This window comes from Brienomyrus brachyistius, chromosome 16, assembly GCF_023856365.1.
Source record: "Brienomyrus brachyistius isolate T26 chromosome 16, BBRACH_0.4, whole genome shotgun sequence".
In the NCBI taxonomy this organism is placed as follows: domain Eukaryota; kingdom Metazoa; phylum Chordata; class Actinopteri; order Osteoglossiformes; family Mormyridae; genus Brienomyrus; species Brienomyrus brachyistius.
Genome location: NC_064548.1, coordinates 23,341,817 through 23,362,993, shown reverse-complemented (window position 1 = coordinate 23,362,993; position 21,177 = coordinate 23,341,817). Strand labels below are relative to the sequence as shown.

At 49.3% G+C, this 21,177-nt stretch overlaps 1 protein-coding gene across 5 annotated transcripts; it reads right to left on the bottom strand.

Annotated features, from left to right (window-relative positions):
- Positions 1-1,296: 1,296 nt before the first annotated feature.
- On the bottom strand, positions 1,297-20,458 carry LOC125709794 (transmembrane protein 198-B-like). Of its 5 annotated transcripts, XM_048978656.1 has the most exons (7): positions 19,922-20,457; positions 15,503-15,666; positions 11,702-11,836; positions 7,864-8,104; positions 5,586-6,161; positions 4,137-4,339; positions 1,297-3,158 (listed from the first exon to the last, which is right to left on the bottom strand). In XM_048978656.1, the coding sequence occupies exons 4-7, from the start codon at positions 8,027-8,029 to the stop codon at positions 3,003-3,005; spliced, it is 1,101 nt and encodes a 366-aa protein (XP_048834613.1). In that variant the 5' UTR covers positions 8,030-8,104; positions 11,702-11,836; positions 15,503-15,666; positions 19,922-20,457; the 3' UTR covers positions 1,297-3,002. The 5 variants fall into 5 exon arrangements, with proteins under 5 accessions (XP_048834613.1, XP_048834616.1, XP_048834614.1 ...); XM_048978659.1 differs by lacking the exon at positions 11,702-11,836 and having other exon boundaries at positions 19,922-20,458; XM_048978657.1 differs by lacking the exon at positions 15,503-15,666.
- Positions 20,459-21,177: the final 719 nt, after the last annotated feature.

Below are 21,177 nucleotides of genomic sequence, written 5' to 3'. Positions count from 1 at the left end.
CACTTCTCGTGTTAATGGCGCAGTTCTTACAGGGTTCTGTCAGAGAAGCATCCCGGGGCCCTGTGCAGTCTCACTTGGGTCTGGCTAATTACTTTGGGGAGGATAACTGACACAGAGCAGGTCATGGGATGAAGCCAGACACATAAAAATGAACAATCTGAACAATAAAGGGGCAGCAGCGGAGCAGACTGTGTGAAGAAAAATAATAAACAGCATAAACATAGAACATCTCAGGTAAGAAATCGAATGGAAACATTTAAAGGACCCGGTGCAAATGTTGCCATGGATACACTGGCAAAATGATGACAAAATACTCCTGTTTGTTTCCTCTAAATAATGAGGTCACACCTCAGTTTATGAAATAGGTCTAAATAGGGGATTTTTTGCATTTCATGACCACTGCGGCCAAATTTATCTGCCCTTGATTGTATGTGTTTGAGGGCCAGTGAGGTCACTCTGGTCTCTGAAGAGGAGAGATAGTGCTGGAGATTCTAGTCCAAAACATCTTAAAGGTCGACATAAATTAGCAGTGAAGTCTGCCCAAAGAAAGTGAATAAATCGCACCTCCTTGTCAGCAATTTATTTATTGAAAACATATCAGTGGTACATTTTGAAACATGGTGGTTAAGCATGGCGGGAGGAGACGAGAACGGAGTAAATCAGATTGACATACATTCATACACGCATTCGCCACACTCCTGTGGCGACGGAAATGCCAGCTAGGGGCCAGCGTGCTGTCAAATGCATATATTTATTTACAGATCCACAAGCCCTTGTGTACGAATGCACACATTCACATACATACAGCCACACATGCTCCAACAGCAACCAGCAAGTATTCGAGGGCGCAGAACTAAAGATGGGTTCGAATCTCATTGTTATCATATCCAGGTCCATACAAAGACATGCCAGTAATATAATAATAATAATAATAATAATAATCATAATAAAGAGGGCAGAAGTGTAGACTGTTTAAGGAGGTACCGGAAGGATGTAGATTTCAATCCCAGATCACCACCCATTTATCATGACCAAGAATAAGTAAACCTGAACTGTAAACCTGATATTTAAAAGACTGCAAAATATGGATGGCCTATGAGAAAGGTATCTAATTAATATTACTAATAATAGCAATAATCATAACAATAGTAATGACACAATGATAAGATCCAGATTGTCGAGAGCAGTTGGTAACATCACAATCAGCCATCCTGAATTGCCCTTTAATAGAAAGTAGGGCGCCGACCCCAGAGACACTCCTGCTCCCCCCCCCCCCCCCCCCACCACCCCCAACATGGAGCTGACAAACACAACAGGCTTCAAAAACTGCACTCTGGGAGAGCAGAGGCCTAGGCCCCCCCTCTGTACCACACAGATGCCGGGAATGCGAACTTAGGAATAGGAAACGCAAATGAAAACGCACATAATTATTCAAGCAAATAAATAACACATTAATTCAGTAGTATGGAGAAAAACAACCATTCAGAGATCATCACAAAAGTGCGGACAGACGAACTGGTCAATAAATTAGTGCAGGTCAATCAACTGGAGAACAGAGTTACAGGAGAGAATGAAACGGTGTTCATGAATAACTCAGGGCCACTTTACAAAATATACAGAGGGCGGGGGAGGGTGGGGGGCAGAGTCCCGGCTTAAAGCACTCAAAGTGCCCCTCCGGATTTTTGTCGCACAAAACAGGGACAGGAGACACAACTACGACACAGTCATGCAGTACGGCGTGGTAAAGCAGAAAACCTAAGCAAGACTGCATCTTTCGCTCAGGTCTATGGGGACGGGCTCAGGGGTGACCTCACCTTCTGCTTCTCCCCCCCCCAAGCACCCACCGCCAAAATAACCTGTGTTGACAACGGCACTTTTTCTTCTTGCAATTTCCCTCCCTTAGTGGCAGGCTAGTGATGAGGGAATCAAACTCTACCTTCTCATCCTCTGCCTCACCACCACACCCCCCCACCACCCCTGCTCCCATGGTCCCCACCAAAAGTGGGCAGGCCAGTACAGAACAAATTCCTGAGACTAACTGCAGATGGGGTCAAGCACCCAGCAGAGAGATTCCCAAAATAATTCCCTTCTGAAGAGATTCCAAAAATAATTCTCTTCTGAAGAGATTCCCCAAAATGATCCCCTTCTAGAGAGACTGCCAAAATAATTCACGATTCCCTTCTGGAGAGATTCTCAAAATAATTTCCTTCTGGGAGATTCCCAGAATAATCCCCATTTCCCATCACGTCACTGTCTCGGGACGTTAAACAAGGACACACCTAAAGGTTATGGTTTTGGAGTGCGTCGGGCCATTTCGGCAAATGAAAATGAGGACTTTCTTTTTTTAACGTCATCAACTGGAGCTCACCTGAACACAGGTGAGGCACTTCTGGACGGTCCCAGTGGCCGTTGCAAAAGGATAAACCTGTGAGCGTGGAAAGCCATCAGAACATTGCGTGTAAAGTGTCTTGGATTAAGGCGAATCCTGAGCAAATAAGCGCAGGGGTGTTCAGTCCCTGGTTCACATCTCAGGAAGCACCCGGGCTGCGCAGTGGAAACTGACCACGCCCAGTGACGGCGAAGGCCGGTGTTCAGCACTGCAAGTGACTCTTCTTCAGTTTACACCACCTAGTGGCCACTGGGGGGCGTGGCACCTTAAAGTGAGAAATACAGGGATCATCGCAAGTATCTCTGCAGCTGAAGGCAGCCAAGCGATTCCCGAACACCCGGACCCTCTCAATACGATCAACCAGGCACCCAGAACAAGGACGATGGGTTCAGGAAACTGCTAAAATGTGATGTAATAAGTTGTAACAAACCAATATGGATCCTTCTTAGGTAGGGCTCTGCCGGCCAATCAGCATGGAGGATGCTGGAAACTGGGGGAGCCTGGGTGATTGAAAAACTGGGAAACAGGGCACTCTGCAGTGGTCACTTCAGCTATTCTGTTGGGACAGTGACAGCCATGAGACGAGACCGGTCCAGTCCAGCAGATGGCGATGTTACACCCTCATGGCGGGGCCGGTCGCAGCAGTGAGGGGCACAGTGGAGCCGCACTCGTAGTCCATGTCCACGCTTGTGTGAGCCCCGCTGATCAGTCTGCCTTGGGGATATTCCCGTATGTCTACCTGTCTGTCCCGGAAACTCTGGATGTAGCTCTGAGAGAGGGCCCAGGCACCAAAAGCAAGTGTGTAATGGAGTGGGAGAAGGAGAGAGGGAGATACAGAGAGAGGGGAAGAGCGGGAGAGAGGGAGGAAACGACAAATAGAGGGGACCAAAGGGAGGAAGAGAGATGGGGAGAGAAAGCGAGAGGGAAAGAGAGAAAGGGAGACAGAGGGGGGGAAGGAGGGAGATAGAGGGGAAGAGAGAAATAGGGAGTTAGGGAGGGGAAGAAAGGGAGGGAGAGAGAAAAGTGGAGAGAGGGAGAGAGATGGAGACGGGATGATAGAGTGAGATGGAGAGAGGAAGTGAGCGAGGGAGGGAGAGATAAAGAGAAGTAAATGGAGAGAGAGTGAAATAGGAATAGGGAGAAAAAAGAGGAAGAGATTGGGAGAGAGGAAGAAAGAGAAGGCCTTTATTATCATTTCACTACAATAAATAAAATGAACAAATACACTCAGTGGCCTGTTTATTAGGTATATCAGCTCATTAAAACAAGCCGCCTGAAATACCAGGCAGCCATTGAAGCGGCTGTAACTGAACACACACAGCCTGGGTTAAATCAGGGTCAAGAGGGCTGCTCGGTGTACAACTGAGCAAAAGAACGGCCAAGGCGGCTGAGCTAAGTGATCCTGGCATTTTCACACAGTACAGTGGCTCGAGTTTGCAGAGGATGGTGCAATAAAACAAAAAAGCAGGCAGTCAGCAGCGGCAAAAGCACCCTGTTAATGAAAGAGGTCAGGGGAGGCTGGCCAGACTCGTTAAAGCTGACAGGAAAGCCAGAAGTGCAAAAATAACAGCTCAGTACAGCAGCGAGGCGCAGAAAGGCTTCTCTGAATGCATCTACTCTCGGGGCAGATCTTCAGCGATGCCTAATAAATGCAAGTGCTTATCGTGTAAAACAGACGCTGCTGCATTTCTGTCAGTTTCTTTAAACGAAGTGTGCAGGAAGGGGAGGAGGCGAGGTGAGGCCTGACCGGAGAGAGGACGTCCCCGTCGAAGCGGCGGATGGGGTTGGGCTTCCTGCGGTAGGGGGGCTCGGGGTACAGAGGCTTGGACGGGTGTGCATGCTGCGAGTGCTGCGCCTGTTTCTTCTTCTTCCTCTTCCTGCCCTCCCTGCGTTCCTCCTTCTGACGAATCCGCATCAGCTGGACGCGGCGCTGCTGGCGGCTGATAATCACTAAGGGGCACAGGGACACAGTCAGGAATGCACAGCTACACACAAGGACATAGTCAGGAATGCACAGGTACATACAGGGACACGGTCAGGAATGTACAGGTACACATAAGGACATAGTCAGGAATGCACAGGTACACATAAGGACATAGTCAGGAATGCACAGGTACACACAGGGACATAGTCAGGAATGTACAGGTACACACAGGGACACAGTAGGGAATGCACAGGTACACACAGGGACATAGTCAGGAATGCACAGGTACACACAGGGACACAGTAGGGAATGCACAGGTACACACAGGGACACAGTCAGGAATGCACAGGTACACACAGGGACACAGTCAGGAATGCATGGGTACACACAGGGACACAGTCAGGAATGCACGGGTACACACAGGGACACAGTCAGGAATGCACGGGTACACACAGGGACACAGTCAGGAATGCATGGGTACACACAGGGACACAGTCAGGAATGCACAGGTACACACAGGGACACAGTCAGATAAATACAGGTAAACACAGGTATACAGACTAGAGCTATCACTTTTGTAACCGATATTTGAACATTCATTTGATCTTGATGTGAAAAATTCACATTTGAACTATAATTAACACATTAGAATTTTAAAGAGCCCCTGTGCCCTTTAAGCACATTAGACCGTTTGCTGTAATTTTATTGTTTGCCGTCTACAGGGCCCCTGAAAGGTCGGGGGCAGGAAAATATTTTTTTTATAATTTTGCGATCCCACTACACTTGCCCACTTGCTATTTGCTGGAACATGACAGCAAGGACAAATCTACATAATACAGACATGCCCTGTAAAGGTGCTTTAAGCATAAAACTTAGAGGGACAATGTACACCATGTAACTTTCATATTATATGTTTTTATACGTATTTATAAATAATCGCACTGTGTCCATTCAGCACCCCTGACTGTAAACAACACAGCCGGGCTATTGAAAGCGAAGTGCACACACACAAACATTGAAATATTAATTAAAATCCCCCCTCCCCACGTAATATGGAAAATCAGGGGGTTGTTGCTCGCTTTTGTTGAAAGATGGATTACAAAAGGCAGCCAGACTCACACAGAAATTCACACAGGTGAACACCACCATTCACACAGGTGAACACCAAGATTCACGCCAACCTCGATATCGTGAAAAGCCACGGTGGCCCCCTGTAATCTCGTCCCACGTCAATAGAAACCCGGGTTTCCCGTCCTGCGGCAGGAGACTCACCCTCGGTGTGAGAGTAACCCTCAGCCGTGACCCTCCACTGGACTAGCACCCCCAGCACAGTGAGCACAGGCCACACGCCCAGCACCGCCCAGGTGAACCAGCACACGGGCCGCGGCGGTGCCACTTTGATGCGCTCGTAGACATGGCGCACCAGCACGAACAGCTCGGCGAAGTAGTCGACGGTGACGGTGATGACGGCGGCGCCGAACACCGCCGTGGAGAGCGTGGTGAAGCCGCGCTGCCACTGCAGCGTCAGCACGGCGAAGAGCATGCCGGAGCCCAGGAGCACGGCCAGCGGCACCCAGACCGTGCGCGGGTGGTAGAACTCCTCCATGGTCAGCAGCGCGGCCACCGCCACCAGCAGCCCCAGCAGCAGACCCACCATGAAGAGGCCGACGCTGCGCACCAGCATGGTGACCAGGCCGCAGAGCACGCCGATGCCCAGGCCGATGCCCGCGCTCGCCTCCGCGCTCAGCTGCGTGTCCAGCACCCGCTCCTTGTAGCACAGCATGAAGATGACGATGGAGCCGAACATCAGGCCCGTGAGGAACATCACCGCCTTGAAACAGCGGTATCCTGTGGACGAGGGAAGGGGCTTCAGGCAGGACCCTCAACACGGCAGCACTCAACACAGAACCTCGTTGGTCATTACTGAGTCTGAGTTTTAGGGTCAGCAGGGCGACTTTGGCTAGATAAGCCTTCTCTGCTTCCATAAGTTTGACTTTTAAAGCCCATTTTCAGCTCTACAGAGAGATTAGGGTGACCAGATAATCCATGTCAGGGAGGACGCTTTGAGCTCGGACACGATTTGGAAACTATCATTTCAATTAAAGGGACCTGGAGTTCACTTAAGCACTTAAGTTCTTGCTCCGTCCGTGCTGATTGGTCAGTGAAGCAGGGTACACACAGGGACCTGTGTCCTTCCTGGCACGGATGATCTGGCAAGCCTATGAAACATGGACAACTGCACTTTATGGGGGTAACTGGCAGCCAAAGGACATTTATTATCAGGCACTGAAATAACTGGTACGCAAGTATAGCATTTGCAGTATAAAGGCTAAAATGCAGAATCATTTCTGGTCATAACAGTGTAAAAGCGTACTTATTTCATGCACATTTGCACTGTTGTAGTGAGAAATTACCACGCCTTTTAACCTTACAGTGAGTGATTACTTGCATACCAGGTAAGTCAATCCCTGCTAATTGTTAACCATGGGCTCAGAGACAAGGCCTCAGCCACACTAAAGGCAATAAAGCGTTTTCATTGAGGGGAGGAGCAGTCTACATTTACATTTACATTCACAGTATTTGGCAGACGGCCTTAGCCAGAGCGACTTACATAACTGCTTTATGACTCTGCAATGATTTTTTCCGATACTAGCTCAATAAGGACCCAGGCTATGAATACCATCTATCTGAATACTCTGTTGGGAAAGTGCGATTTTTTATTTTTTTTTATACACACACACACAAGGAAAAGAGCTTAGAGTAAGAATACAGAAGTACTACTTCAGTCTAGTGATCCCTCCCCCCCCGAATAACTCAATCTAGAAGAGTGTTCAGACTGTTCACAGGCAGTCAATAGTCTCTCAAGTACTGTGGTGCTGTCCGCTGGGACAATCAGTTATATATACTACAGCCAGTCTGGGTTCCATTCCAACAGACACGCCGAAATTGATGTATAGCGGAATAGGATAATTGGACTGACTTTTAAGTGGCTGTGTGCTTAGTAGTAATGAACAAAATGACACTTCATGAACAATTTGCTATATTTTTGACGCCACTAGATGCTCTCCATTCAAAAAGGGCACAAAGCACACACCAAAGTAACCCAAGAGCACCATCTAGTGGGGTCAAAAAATACAGCAAATGGTTCATGAAGCATAATTTCATCCATCACTATGGGTCATTCTCAGTGAGCTCAGTGACTTTCAATGTGGCACCATCATAGGATGTCATCTTCCCTCTAAGTCTTTGCTCAAACTTCTGCCCTGCTAGAGCCACCCCGGGTAGCAGTAGGTGATGTGATTGTGTAGTGGAAGCCGTGCACTGTATACACCAAGGCCACCTCATCAGTTACTAAGCAACGACCAGTCACATTGCGGCACAGGACCAAAAGCAGCAATCTCATGTCAACCCGCTCACACTTCAGCCCACTGTGAGCCGAGGTGTGAGCCACGCTACGCGATTTGAATACTGGCCACCAGATTGGCAGCCGCCGGCCCTAGTGACCTGAGAGAACTTGATATGCGGGGTCAACCGGGGCCGGAGCTGTTACCAAAAAAGCAGTAGATGATGCCAAAGAGGCAGCACATAGAGCAGACAACGGAGGGGACGATCTCATAACGGCGCTCCATCCTCTCCTCACAGCTGTGGAGGCGCTCGGGGCTGCCATCGCGGGCAGGAGGGGCCAGCTTGAAGGCTAGCGTTATGGTAGACTCCATGATGGCTGCGGGGGCCAACTTAGGAAGCCGCACACACCAGTCGGGGCACCAGCTGACCCATCCACAGGGGTGGACCTAAACAAAATGAAAAGTAACATGTTACTGACTACAACACTTGGAACTGCTATTTATTTCAATGCGCACACTTCAAATTTTTGTGTTTTTTTTCAAATTTATTTCCAGATTTTTAAACTCAGATCAAAACATCGCAAAGTCTACAGTCAGTTTCAGTTGAGTGGATCTGGTGTTTTGGATGACTGTCACTGGTCAATTTGCATTGTGTGTCAGTACATAATGGATGTGTTTTTTGTTTTCTGTGTGTCAGTTACTGTAGAGCCTCCATGCCCTGTGTCAGTCACTTCAGAAACCTCTCTGCCCTCCCTGTGTCAGTCACTGTGGAGTCTCTCTGCGCCAGTCAGTCCTTAAGAAACCTGTCTGCCCTGTGTCAGTCAATGTCGAGCCTCTTGCTTCAGTCAGTCGCCAAAAAACCTCTCTCCTCTTTGTCAGTCACCGAGAAACCTCTCTTCCCTGTGTCAGTCACCGAGAAACCTCTCTTCCCTGTGTTAGTCACTGTGGAGCCTCCCTGGGCTATCAGTTGCCATGGAGCCTCTCTGCCCTGGATCAGTTGCCATGGAGCCTCTCTGCCCTGTGTCAGTTGCTGCGGAGCCTCCCTGCCCTGTGTCAGTTGCTGTGGAGCCTCCCTGTGCTGTGTCAGTTGCTGTGGAGCCTCCCTGCCCTGTGTCAGTCACTGTGGGGCCTCCCTGGGCTGTCAGTTGCTGTGGAGCCTCCCTGCCCTGTGTCAGTCACTGTGGGGCCTCCCTGGGCTGTCAGTTGCTGTGGAGCCTCTCTGCTCTGTATCAGTCACTGTGTAGCTTCTCTGCCCTGTGTCAGTTGCAACAAAGCCTCTGTGCTGCACAGCTGTGCTTGCTGAACTGGGTCTCAAACCTGTAACCTTCTGGGGTGCAACTGACTCCCTTAGCCAATTCACAGATGTCCCCCATCGACACCTCAATCACATTCTGTTTTCAGGAATAGGAAGAACTAGCTATGATAGCAGTACTGTGCACTGAGGAGTAGAGGAACTTGTCAGAGGATGGTAAAGTCACTGCATGCAATGAGAAATTCACTGATCACCATGAAGTGAGGCATCTTCCTGAAAGCCAGTGCTGGCGCCCAGACAGAGGCCCCGCCCATACTAGATGCATCATTCCTTATTTGTTTTTATGGCCCTACAGAAAATGTGCAACAACCCACCAGCTACACGACTCACCACTCACAGCACCTCTACGCATCCGGCCAAGCTTCCGGAACAGATCAGCTTGTTCATATACCGTTGCCTTTAGAACATGACTTCACTAGAACATCAGACACTCAACAACCACATTTTATCCAAACGGAACAAATGACGAGCCTCGGTGGCGAGAATCACACAGTGGCAGGCAGGACCTGATCTTGTGCTGAAGCTGAATGGGAAGGGGTAAGATGAATCTGGCCATCTGGGGAGAAAATTGATCTCTTGGGGTCCGTGGACTGAGCCATTCTTGCTCTCCTACTCTGCCCACTGCCCTCTCTCCCTTTCTCTTTCCAAATCCCTTCATCCGCAGTTTGACGAACCTGCTCTGTCATCTTCTCCCTCTGCTCCAGCCTCCCAGTTCCCTGTCCCACTCCTCCGCCCAGCTGACCTTCAGCCAGGAGCCCAACCTCACAGGTCAGTGCTGCGCCTTTCGTTCAGAGTCCTTCAGAGCCACTGACACAAGTCAGTGTCTTCTAGACCAGACAATCACACAGACACAGACACACACACACTTCTATTACACCAGGGCGGTGGATCTGGTTTGAGTTTAGCTGTTGTCACATCACACATTCCAGGTTTTAGTTCTGCAATTGAGAGGGAACAACGGCTGTCGGCACCGTGTGGAGTAGCAGTGTCAGCGAAGACAAGGTGTGTTTGTCCTGCTGTTTAATGCTACAGGGGACGGACGGTGAGGGGTAATGCGACCCAGGAATGGAGGGACAGCGCTCTGCTCAGGGCCAGATGCCCAAAGCAGTTCCAAAGCTGCTGAACACCACTGATTTAGGGTTTCTCATGGGGGGGGGGGGGGGGGGGGGCGCTCCTGAGACATCCCCAGTGACAAGCCAGCTGGCTGTTACCCAGGGCATGTCACATGACACACTACAGCTAAGGGGCATCAGTCCACAGCCACACGCAGACTGCATCCCCTTACACGTGCCATAACCCATAAGCCGGAGCTCTCAGAGAAAACCCAGCACCCTGGGGGGGGGGGGGGGGGGGGGGGCTTGGCAGGACAGAGCACGCTCAGCTGCATCCCCCAGGGCCCCACAGGGACTCAGGGGCCCACAGGGAAGGGTGCACAATCCGAGTGTGTGGGGGCGGGTAATGCCAAAGACCTATCCTGGACCTGAACCAGAAACACCTGACCCAGAACCAGAAACACCCATGGCCAGTATCACCATCGTACTTGTGCAAAAATGTATATAATTTTTAAAGCAAACATTAACTTACTTTTCATTCCAGATTTTTTTTTTGTTATAAAAATAATTAAACACTTAATTATGAATGAATGTATAAATATAGTATGAAATACAGCAGAACTGACATAGAGTCAGGGTATCATATTAACCTGTTGGGCGAAAACAAAAAAAATAACATATTATAAAAAAAAATAGTGGACAGACTCGTTATACTGCTATTCCATCCTCTCACTTCATGAGCCTCATCATAACAACTAAAGGATGGTGGATTCTGGGTAGCTCCCAGTCATGTGGGCCAATGAAAGAGCAGCCTGAAGTCCCTAGCAACAAGCTGGGAGCCAATCAGTGTCTCGTTCGGGTCTTCTCGCTTTCTATCTCTCCATGGCAGCTGGCTCGATTTCCCCTTTAGAAAAAAAATTTTGAATAAAATGCAAAACAATAAATCACGGGACAGCCCCTCCCTACAGGACAAAATCCCGACCGAGGGCTGGATTTGCCTGTCTGACCCTGAACAGAAAATCCCTCAAAGACACAAACAAACAAACAAAAAAATAACATGAGCATGAGCGTGATTGGACGGGCTGACGGGCGCAGAGCTAAGAGATTAGCACTCATATCGGCGGCGATGTGGCTGAGTGGAGGGTAGAAGGAGAAACGGACAGGGAGGAGGTGTGGAATGGGTTTAGAGAGGCACTCACTCCATCTTTCGCTGTGCCTCTGTCTGGTCTGAGTGCAGGCTTATCGATCAGGGAGCACAGATAACTGGAGGGAACCTCGTAAGCCGAGCAAGAGTCGAGACGCTCTCCCGCAAGGCGCCAGAGCACATTACACACACAGCTTTCCCAGAAACCGGTGTTAGCCCGCTACGGCCCAGACAAGCATGAAAAAGCCTCCTGCCTCCACCTACGCCGGTCCCACGCTGACCTTTCGGCATCACGCCATGCACAGCTGCCCATATTTTTCTGAATCACAGCCTCCTTGGGTTACAGTTACCCTTTTTCCATGGAAACGTGGCTGGGACACTGCCCCCTGCTGCACAGGGAGTGAGTGAGCAGCGGTTGTTGAAGGGGAATCTCCGGCATGAATATTTTAGCGAGATCAGCAGGAGGTCGCACCACAGAGAAAGGATCGTTTTTTTCCAGGGGACAATTATGTAAAATGAGATCTTCTGCTACTTACAATATTATGGGTTTAGACAGTGAGGTTCAGATGCATTTTCTTCTGTCTGCAGGTCCAGCTCCTCAGGTTCTCCATGACCCATTGTGGATTCGAACATCCCCTCGCGGGTCCCAGCAGAAGACTTAATCGGAGGGCCTGGAGGTCAGAGGTCAGCAGAGGCTAACTCCATTCGCAGGGAGAGCAGCGTAGACAGTGACAGCATGACCCAGCACCTACAGACCCCCCCCCCCCCCCCCCCCAAATAAACACGGAGCAGGACGAGGTCTTTCTTCAAACATCTAAAGGACACCCAAGTACAAACAAATTGTGTTCATTTGCATTTGTATTACCTCCCTACAAATAGGTTAATTTGACTCTGTATAACTGTAAATGGTTTCAATCTTCCATGATTTTTCCATCTTCAGCTAAATCATTCCGCTTCAAATTTTGAAGAAAATGGCAATGATGGACTCTGCTCGCTGAGGGCCGGGCTTAATGTTCACACAAGCAACAATATTCCCAGAAATAAAACCACAACCAAGAAATTAAACCATTAGGTCTCATACCCCTCCAGAGTATTGAACAGGAAATGAAATTCACTGTAATAGTTTTTCCAGCAAAGACATGAGGCTTTGCAGACCTGAAATACTGGCTAAAATATCTAATGAAGGAAGCAGTGAAATCTCTACACTTAGCAGCACGGCTGTACAGAATCCGCATCCCGTAATTGGCCCGTATTCCCAGATTCAGGTCGACAGAATGAAGAAGGATTGCAGGTTTGCTGATTATCCTGGATTTGTGGCCCTGGTTTAAAATGCCATAAGACCACATGGTGTGGAGGGGGGGGGGGGGACAAAGTGGTGGGAGGTCTGTGCTATGAATGTTACCACGGCGCTCTGCGGACCCCGGAAGCAGGGAGAAGTGACCGTTTAATTCCTATGACATCATTGTCGTGTGTGTGTGGGGGGCGGGGGGGGGCGGGGGGGGGAGGGGGGGTGTATGCTGTTAAAGGTGCACCTATGTCACTCAGCCTCCGCAGGCGGGGCGCAAACAGGCCATACTGTTAGATCCCAGGGGTGTCTCTGAGTCACTGACACACAGCCTTTTCAGCTGTCCGGGAACATCATTATCAGTTCATTTTTAGACACACACTCTCTCTCTCTCTCTCTCTAAATCCATCACGTGAAAAAGAGCACAGAAGCAACCACGCGAACAGACAAAAGACGACACAAATAGATCAACGGGCCCGAGACGCGCTATTCTGTCGAATCACTGTATGTTGAATGCACATATGCAAGCATGAATACATGCTGTTGCAGTTACTACACGCGTCATGGGAAGTGCTGAGAGTCCCGCAGCCCCATTACAGCAAGTTCCTCTGGCCTGGGGAGGTGGGCGGGGGAGGGGGGGGGTGCTGACGTCTTTCCTCCATCAGTGTGGCCCACGTCTAGCACGACCGGCCGTACCGGAACGCAGCGCCACCATCGTGACCGGCGTGGAGAGCACAGAACACGCAGAGTCATGCTGCCCCCCCCCCCCATCCCCGACAATCTGTCACATCCGTCCGTATGCATGAGGACGGTCTGTTTGGGACATGCCAACGTGCGGGCGCCGGCGTGGGAGGGGCGTGGGTGGGAATGAGCCACGACGGGATCGTGCCACCCGCTGCTTGGCCGGGGGCTCGGTCACGCCTCTCGCCGGTCCTTCGGGTGTGGTGATGGTACGTCATCACGGAGCGTGACTTAGACGATGTGCTCCCAGTGGGTTCTGTGGGGAGAGGTGGCCATCGACCACACAGTCAACGAAGACGATCCTGACGTAGCGGATGCAGTGCCCCCTGTGACTTAGCGGATGCAGTGCCCCCTGTGACTTAGCGGATGCAGTGCCCCCTGTGACTTAGCAGATGCAGTGCCCCCTGTGACTTAGCGGATGCAGTGCCCCCTGTGACGTAGCAGATGCGGTGCCCCCCGTGACTTAGCGGATGCAGTGCCCCCCGTGACTTAGCGGATGCAGTGCCCCCCGTGACTTAGCGCAGTGTTTCCCAACCTTTTTTGAATTGTGTACCCCCTGAGAGATTTTCTCATACCACAAGTACCCCCTTTGTCAAATGTGTTGATGATTCAATAGTTTATGTCTTTTTTTGCTCTTTTCATTGATAAAAGCTGGGTTTGTTATTCATTAAGCAGCACATCCCAGATAGATTTTCTTTCTATACCAGGGCACAGCTAATGGAATGGCTGATAATATTTACCCATCATCAGGGAAATTAAATATAAAAATTTTTTCCACGTACCCCCTGTAATGTGCTCGCGTACCACTAGGGGTACGCGTACCCCCGGTTGGGAATCACTGACTTAGCGGATGCAGAGCCCCCTGTGACGTAGCGGATGCAGTGCCCCCTGTGACGTAGCGGATGCGGTGCCCGCCGTGACTTAGCGGATGCGGTGCCCCCTATGACTTAGCGGATGCAGTGCCCCCTGTGACGTAGCGGATGCGGTGCCCCCTATGACTTAGCGGATGCAGTGCCCCCTGTGACTTAGCGGATGCAGTGCCCCCTGTGACTTAGCGGATGCAGTGCCCCCTGTGACGTAGCGGATGCGGTACCCCCTGTGATCCTGTGGAGGGAGACGACCATGTGGTCAATGCCCGCCGCCCTCCACAGGACCACAGGGGGCATTGCATCCGCTACATCAAGCACGGCCACGCCAAGACAACAGTCAGAATCCATCTGAGGTCCTCAGGTATCCGAGGACACCGACTGCCCCTTTGTGGACTAGCCCAGCACCACTCACCGGTTGTGGAAAAACAGTCCTTAAGAACCGGAAGATGCGTGATGCCCCCCCCCCACCCCCAACAGCCCCTGAGAGCAAACATGCCTAAAAATACTTACTACAGATATTTAGAAAGCAAGAAGCACAGCTCGCCAACACAACATAACACACTGTCCTATGAGAATGGAGGATTCTCCCAAAACAGAACATCCTCGTTAATAAAACAGCACTGCAACCACGACTGCAGAAACACAGTCTTGTCTGGTACTCGCACCAGCTCTTTGCTCTTTCATTCCATTCATTCTTTTTCTTTTCATTCATTCGATTCTTTTATCCTCCTTTCCCACTACCCTGGCTCCCCCTCTATCACTGCCACAGGATTCACTCTCTTCATAACTTTCTTCTTTCTATATTACTGATGCGAATGAATGTACTGTTCACACCCACGACAAACGGCTGTGCTATTTCTTTAATATTCCCTGCAGATGCTGACAGCGGCTGAGGTTTTACCCGCAATGAGTCTGTTGATTTCTTTGGACTCTAAATATGGCTTCATAGACTTATTCTGGGCATATAATGAGAAGACCCAGTTCACTTGGGAAAATATACTAATGATACATCTGCAGCGTTTTCTGCCTACTGAGTCCCAGCAAAAGTGACAGTCTTGAGCTGTTTACTGCCCTTGCTGGATCCTTCCTGCTCTGGGGAGCCTCTCATCAACGCCAGCAGCGGGAAAGGGGCAGGATCGGTGAGCGAAGGTGGGAGAGAGCGAGGGTGGAGCAAGGAGCTGCCTGGTGCGATGTGTCGCCAAACACCAAATGCGGGACAGGAGAAAGGGAGAGACAAAGAGAGTGGGCGTGGCTTACTCCAGTCTTACGAGATTAAACCACTAAGTGGGCTAAGAGACCACCATTTGGAGAAGAATAAAACATCATATTAATTATAGCAGTAGAAATCCATCCATCCATCCATTCCTCCATCGCAAGCGGATCAATGGCTAGAGCCCCTGGGGCCAGAGCTGCTGCGGAGATGTGATGAAGCACCCGTCTACCTCCACATTGACTGGAACATGGCGCTCGATGAGAGGCGGGGCGTCAAGAACGGTGATGAACCAATGAAAAGGCAGACAGCTTGGGAAGGGAGGTGCCTGTAAACACCGCGCTCACGGGGCACTGGTCCTAACCGGCTGGCTTGTTTACTCCATGGCACTTCAAACTAGAACAAAAGGACAACAAATCAGTCACATGCTCTCTCTAAGTGGCCTCATTCTCCCACCCACAGCCAAGCTGACCCTACTGTTCCGCTCCAGGGCCAATGTGAGCCAGCTGTGCTACATTCACAAAAAGGGAAGCGAATGGGAATCCCTCCCCCCGCCCTGAGAATGGTAGCGTAGAGCAGACCCCTCCCCCATGCCGGCTAGGGGCAGGCTAAAGGGGCGGAGTCACAATGAGGACACATGATCATATCTGAACCGCAGGCACCTTTTCGTGTGGCGATGAGCGAAAACAAGGATGCACCCCCACCCCCTACAAGCCGGGAATCCCGGGAATGTCCGGCAGGTCCTGGAGATCACGTCCAACTGGGGTAACAGCAGGGGAGCCGGGGACAGCGGGCGCCGATGGGGAGCGACAGACAGCACATTCACACCCTCGCCTGGCGCCCCGGTGCTTGCCTGGCATGATAGGGGCACACATATCCGGGACGGTGCGGGCGGACATTTGGTGACCTTCTGTCAACTCGGGATCAGACCGCAGAGGGGAGGGGGTATTCAGACAAAGCCCACCAGACAGCGGAAGCAGGCCGGGTTTTCCCCTGATAACAGCTCGAACCCATTGGACCGGGAGACCCCGGCAACAAGCATGTCATTCATTAGTGCTCATTACATGCACTAATTACCCGAGCCAATAGATAATGAGCTCAGACAAAAGGACGCTACAGGTGTCCCAGCGTTAAAGCACTCTGCACGCAGCCACCTCCGTTAACCACTACCAACTTATCGCCCGCGATTATTTATTTAAGTTCAGCATTTTCCAGGAAATCAAACGTTTTGGCTGAGAGCAGAGACATCTGGTTCAGACAAACCGCACAGGGACACGACGGCGCCTCGCGGGCAGAATCGTCCCGGAAATGCGGCCTGGTGATAAATCGCTGAGCGGCACCTCCGTCCTTAATGGCGTGTATTTATTAAGTCATCAATCAGATTTGATTTTTTTTTTTTTTTTTTTTTTGTGTTTCCACAAGTAAGTTGTCAAAAAGCACTTCCCAGTGATTTACAGTCATTTTTATACAAAGGATTAAAATTAGAAGAAAAAAATGTGCCATTAAAGAGGGAGGTGTAGTGCTACAGGAAAACAGAAGCCCATAAAAGAGCAAATGGCAAATAGGACAATAAATAATGTGTAAAAAGGACAGGATCGCGTACAGAAAGATGGGGGTGAGCAATCGTGTTAAGAAACTGGGTAATAATAATATATGACCTCCAAGAGATTCACAGAAGGTCCGAGCCCGGAACCTGCATCTCTCTCGGACTCACTGTGATGTCATTGCGTCTCCTACCTGTCATATTATATATGTACGATAAGGGTCAAGTTTAATCATAGATCAGCTCGGATAGAGTCACAAACACAGCGCATTCTCGACCGCGGGGGTTGCGTCTGCTGGAGCGAAAATCCACAGCAATCTCACTCCGCTTGAGTGTGTGTGTGTGTGTGTGTGAGTGTGTGTGTGTGTGTGGGGGAGCTTCTGCAGGTGGTGACGTCACTCTGGGCCATATAGATTACAGCTTGATTTGTTTCTTATGCCTAGAAATGGCCGCCTTCGAGTGGAGAGCCAGCTGCTGGGGTTTTCCAAACAGACCACTTCACTTCCACCTGCATGTCACTAAAAGGGCTGTTCTTTTCATGCTGCTTTTAAAGCTTTGCTGAGGCTGCATGTGGATCCCATAGTCAATAATCATCATCCCCAGCGAAAATCAAGAGATGGAATCAGAGCATGTAAGAAGAGCACTGAGATGACTTATGAATTCTGCTTTAGGCTCAAGCCCAGTGTGTCCCAATCTGGTCCTTGGGGACCCAGAGACAGTCCTTGTTTTTGCTCCCCCCCCAGCTCTCAGTAGGGAACTGTGAGGGAGCAAAAATGTGGACTGTCTGGTAGGGGGGAAAATGCTGGGAAACATTACTCTGTCCACATCAGAGGACCCGTAACTGGTAGCATGGACAGTAACGCAGGGGATCGATTAGATCAGCATTGGCTTTCTCCCACCATCTCTCTCTCTGCCTCTTCCCCCATTTATCTCTCTGGCTATTTTCAAAGCAGCGACACGTCCTAAATGAGAATGTTAGGCCTAATCTTACTCTCCACCTTTAAACATGATACTGTACCAAAGGTTCACGATAAACCTGGAATAGTAAAGAGGAAATCAATTGAAAAATCTCTGGCTTTTAATATCTAAATCAAACATCAGAATCTACAAAAGATCTTCATAGACATTCAGAAAAAAACAGAACATAAATGTTGATGTCAGGGTGTGTTTTTTTAAGAGCTAATACCTTGCTGGAAGTGCACGATGCATAATTTCCTAAACGATCTTAATGTTATTTTTGGGTGGACTTCCCCTTTAAATACAGAGCGGCTCCTGGGCATTTTAAAATCTAGGCTACAGACATCGCTGCGTACTGAAGCGCAGCCAGCTCGTAACGTCCCTTTACCAGGATCGATTTTTCCAGGACCAAAATGCTGAATACGCACTTTTTGTTTATTCTGTCATATCTTTTGCCACAGTGACACAATTTAAAAAAATGCCTCCGGGTTCACAAAATCTTTTTTAGGAGGCTCAGAGCAGTATTTATGCCATTTTCCGGCAAGTCCAGTTCATGCTGCACGGCAAATTTAATTTCCCTAACAACTTCATCATCTTCCCCTTATTCTTTCAAAAGCCCTGTGTTACTATTAGCCACAAATTCTGAAATGGCCGAAAAATCCGTCGTTTGTTGTTAAAATGGACAGCAGACCGGAGCCAGTATTAGAATAAGAAGTTAGCGGCTAAATGTTTGACAAACTTTTACAGTTAGAATTGAATTTGGACTCAAATGTGCAGTTTTATAGGTTCACGTCGGAACCGTGAGGACTTTGATGACAGCGCGCCGCCCCCACGGCAGCTCCCTCCATTTGGCTCGGATCCCGTGCGCTTCTCCCTTTCAGCTCCCAAATCCCGCACCCCCGCCGCATTCATGCCGGAATCCATGTGCCGGAAATGAGCACAAAGGCAACAGTGACACACGGTCAATATCACCGAGGGACCGGTACCAGAAACGTATAGGATCAGTGCAGGTCTGCGCTCACATACCTACACGGGCTGACAATGAGCCTTTCCTGCAAGGTGCAAGTATACTTTCTACGGAAAGTCTAGATGTTTGAAATAAATGTGGCTCTGCAGTTTTCAGATAGGCTATTCGGTAGTAAACACAACATGGTGCATGCACGACATGAATATGATATTGCAGGGGCCTGAGGCGGTGCTGTGATGCTGTGCTGACTGCGTGTTTCACGTCTTATGATCAAAAAGCCGTCACTAAACCTTTTTGTCTTAAATAAGATGATGTCGAGTAGCTGTCGGAGAGACCTGAACCCACCCGTCCCTCGTGAGCCGTGTATCTGTGTAGGTAGGGACTTAGTTTTATGTATTGAAATGCCGCGGAAGGAATGAAGAGTTTACGCGGAATACACGGAGTTGGAAGGAAATAAAGATGAAGCGAAATGCGGAGACATGCCCACGCCACCGGAAGATACGGGTTTAAGTGTTAATGGCACTGGGCGGTGTTTCGTGAACTTTGCAGACCCATTAACCCAGCAAATCCCACCGGGCCAGACACGTAACTAAACAAAGACTACATACATGTACTGGGGGTGGGGGTCTATAAGGACTTTGCAGCGCATCTAAGACGTGAGCAGGACGGGCGGCGTATAGACACGCCGGCGGACAGTCGCCCTCACACGTGACCAGCTTCACAGGCACGAGCTCGTGTGTGGCATGGCACGCGTGTGTGCGGGCACGAGGCTGCGTGTGACATGCATCCCGCCCGCCTTGTTTACATGTCCATTCATGGAAGCGCACACGTCCAAAAAGAAGTACAGCCTCAGAAAAAGTCCGAGCCGAACCGCTAAGCCGCTCCAAGTGAGATGTCAGGACGACAGAGAGTAAAGACAACAGCTCATATCACCCTAACTGCAAGCCTATAATCGTGTTTATTAAATATCACAATACAAGTTATATCAACACCTTACTAACGACATGCATAAACCTTGACGTAACAAATTAAAAAGCAAATGACTGTTTCCTGTATGTTCCGGCTTCTTCTGCATATCCACAATGTATAACCTTAGATGCTCACGGCACTCGCGCTGACCCAGTAGACTTGGCATGAATGTCACCGCGTATGCCCAGTGACAACAAAGAGGAACCATTACTTACCTTTCCTAAGACTCAGCATCTAAGCAGTCCCAATGTCCATAACGCGCTTCAGTCATCCAGCGTCCGAACCGCACCGTTGAATATGATTGCCTCATATCTATCAGCAATACCCGCTCACCACCCTACAGCGCCGTCATCCGTTTGGCACAATGCGCCCGATCGTCTGCACAAGCTCCAGAAGCCCAGAGCTTGAAACAAAGGGAACCACAATTCGTATGCAGGAACTTATGTTCTATTAACCATTAATAAGAAAAAGACAAAGCTTCGGATCTTAAAAAATAAGGAATATGGCTACTCGTTGCATTTTTAATGTTTGTTTTAAAACTGCAATATTCTCGATCACAGACTCCGCCTCGCCTCAGATTCCTAATCCAGGGGTTGTTGGTTTTGTCTGACTTGGACCAATCGCCCAAAGCGCGGAAACCTCGTTCATACGGAGCGTACCATCCTCCGGAAGAGCGCGTGCTGTGGAGAGGGATGCGGGTAAAATCCGGGAAAAAATTAGGACAGGCGCGAGACTGTGCCGGGATCCGTCACACACACATACATACATACACACACGCGCGCGCGCGCGCGAGTTTGCTTGCATACAGTCTACATTTAGTATAAAGTCATAAACAGAAATTGAAAACCTGCTGAGCAATTTATAGTAGAAAACTGCTTCTGAGTTCGGGAGTGAAACGAAACGAACGTTATCCCACTACTATAACTTCGAATAATAATGTATAAAAAAAAAAAAAACATGGTAGAGCAGCGGGTAGTACTTGATTACTGGTGCCAAGGTCGTGGGTTTAAGGCTGGACTGTGTGTTTGCAGTGTCCACATATTACACTTTCATGAAATTATTTATTATAAAACAACATTTCAATATTTTTCAACAAGTCTTCCACCTTATCATGTCTCCAAAGAAGTTTCACTGCAAGTGCTCAAAGTTGCTTAATGAATGTTTACATAGCCTAGGGCAGAGTGAATGACAGCCCCAAACACAACCAAGACAAATGGCAGTATATTTGTAGCAAGTCCGTTAGGGGTGTGTATCTCCATCGCTGAGGCCGATGGAAAACACGTGTAATTGTATTGCCAAAGATCAGATGCATTACATATGAAGCAAGTACTAATGCGATAAGATATGATTCACCACTGTTGTGATGCAGTGCAATTTAAGATGATTTAATTAAACAAAAGGTGATGTGACACAATGTGATGTGATGCAAAGGAACATGATGCCATGCAGCTCAATGTGGTACAGTTACAGA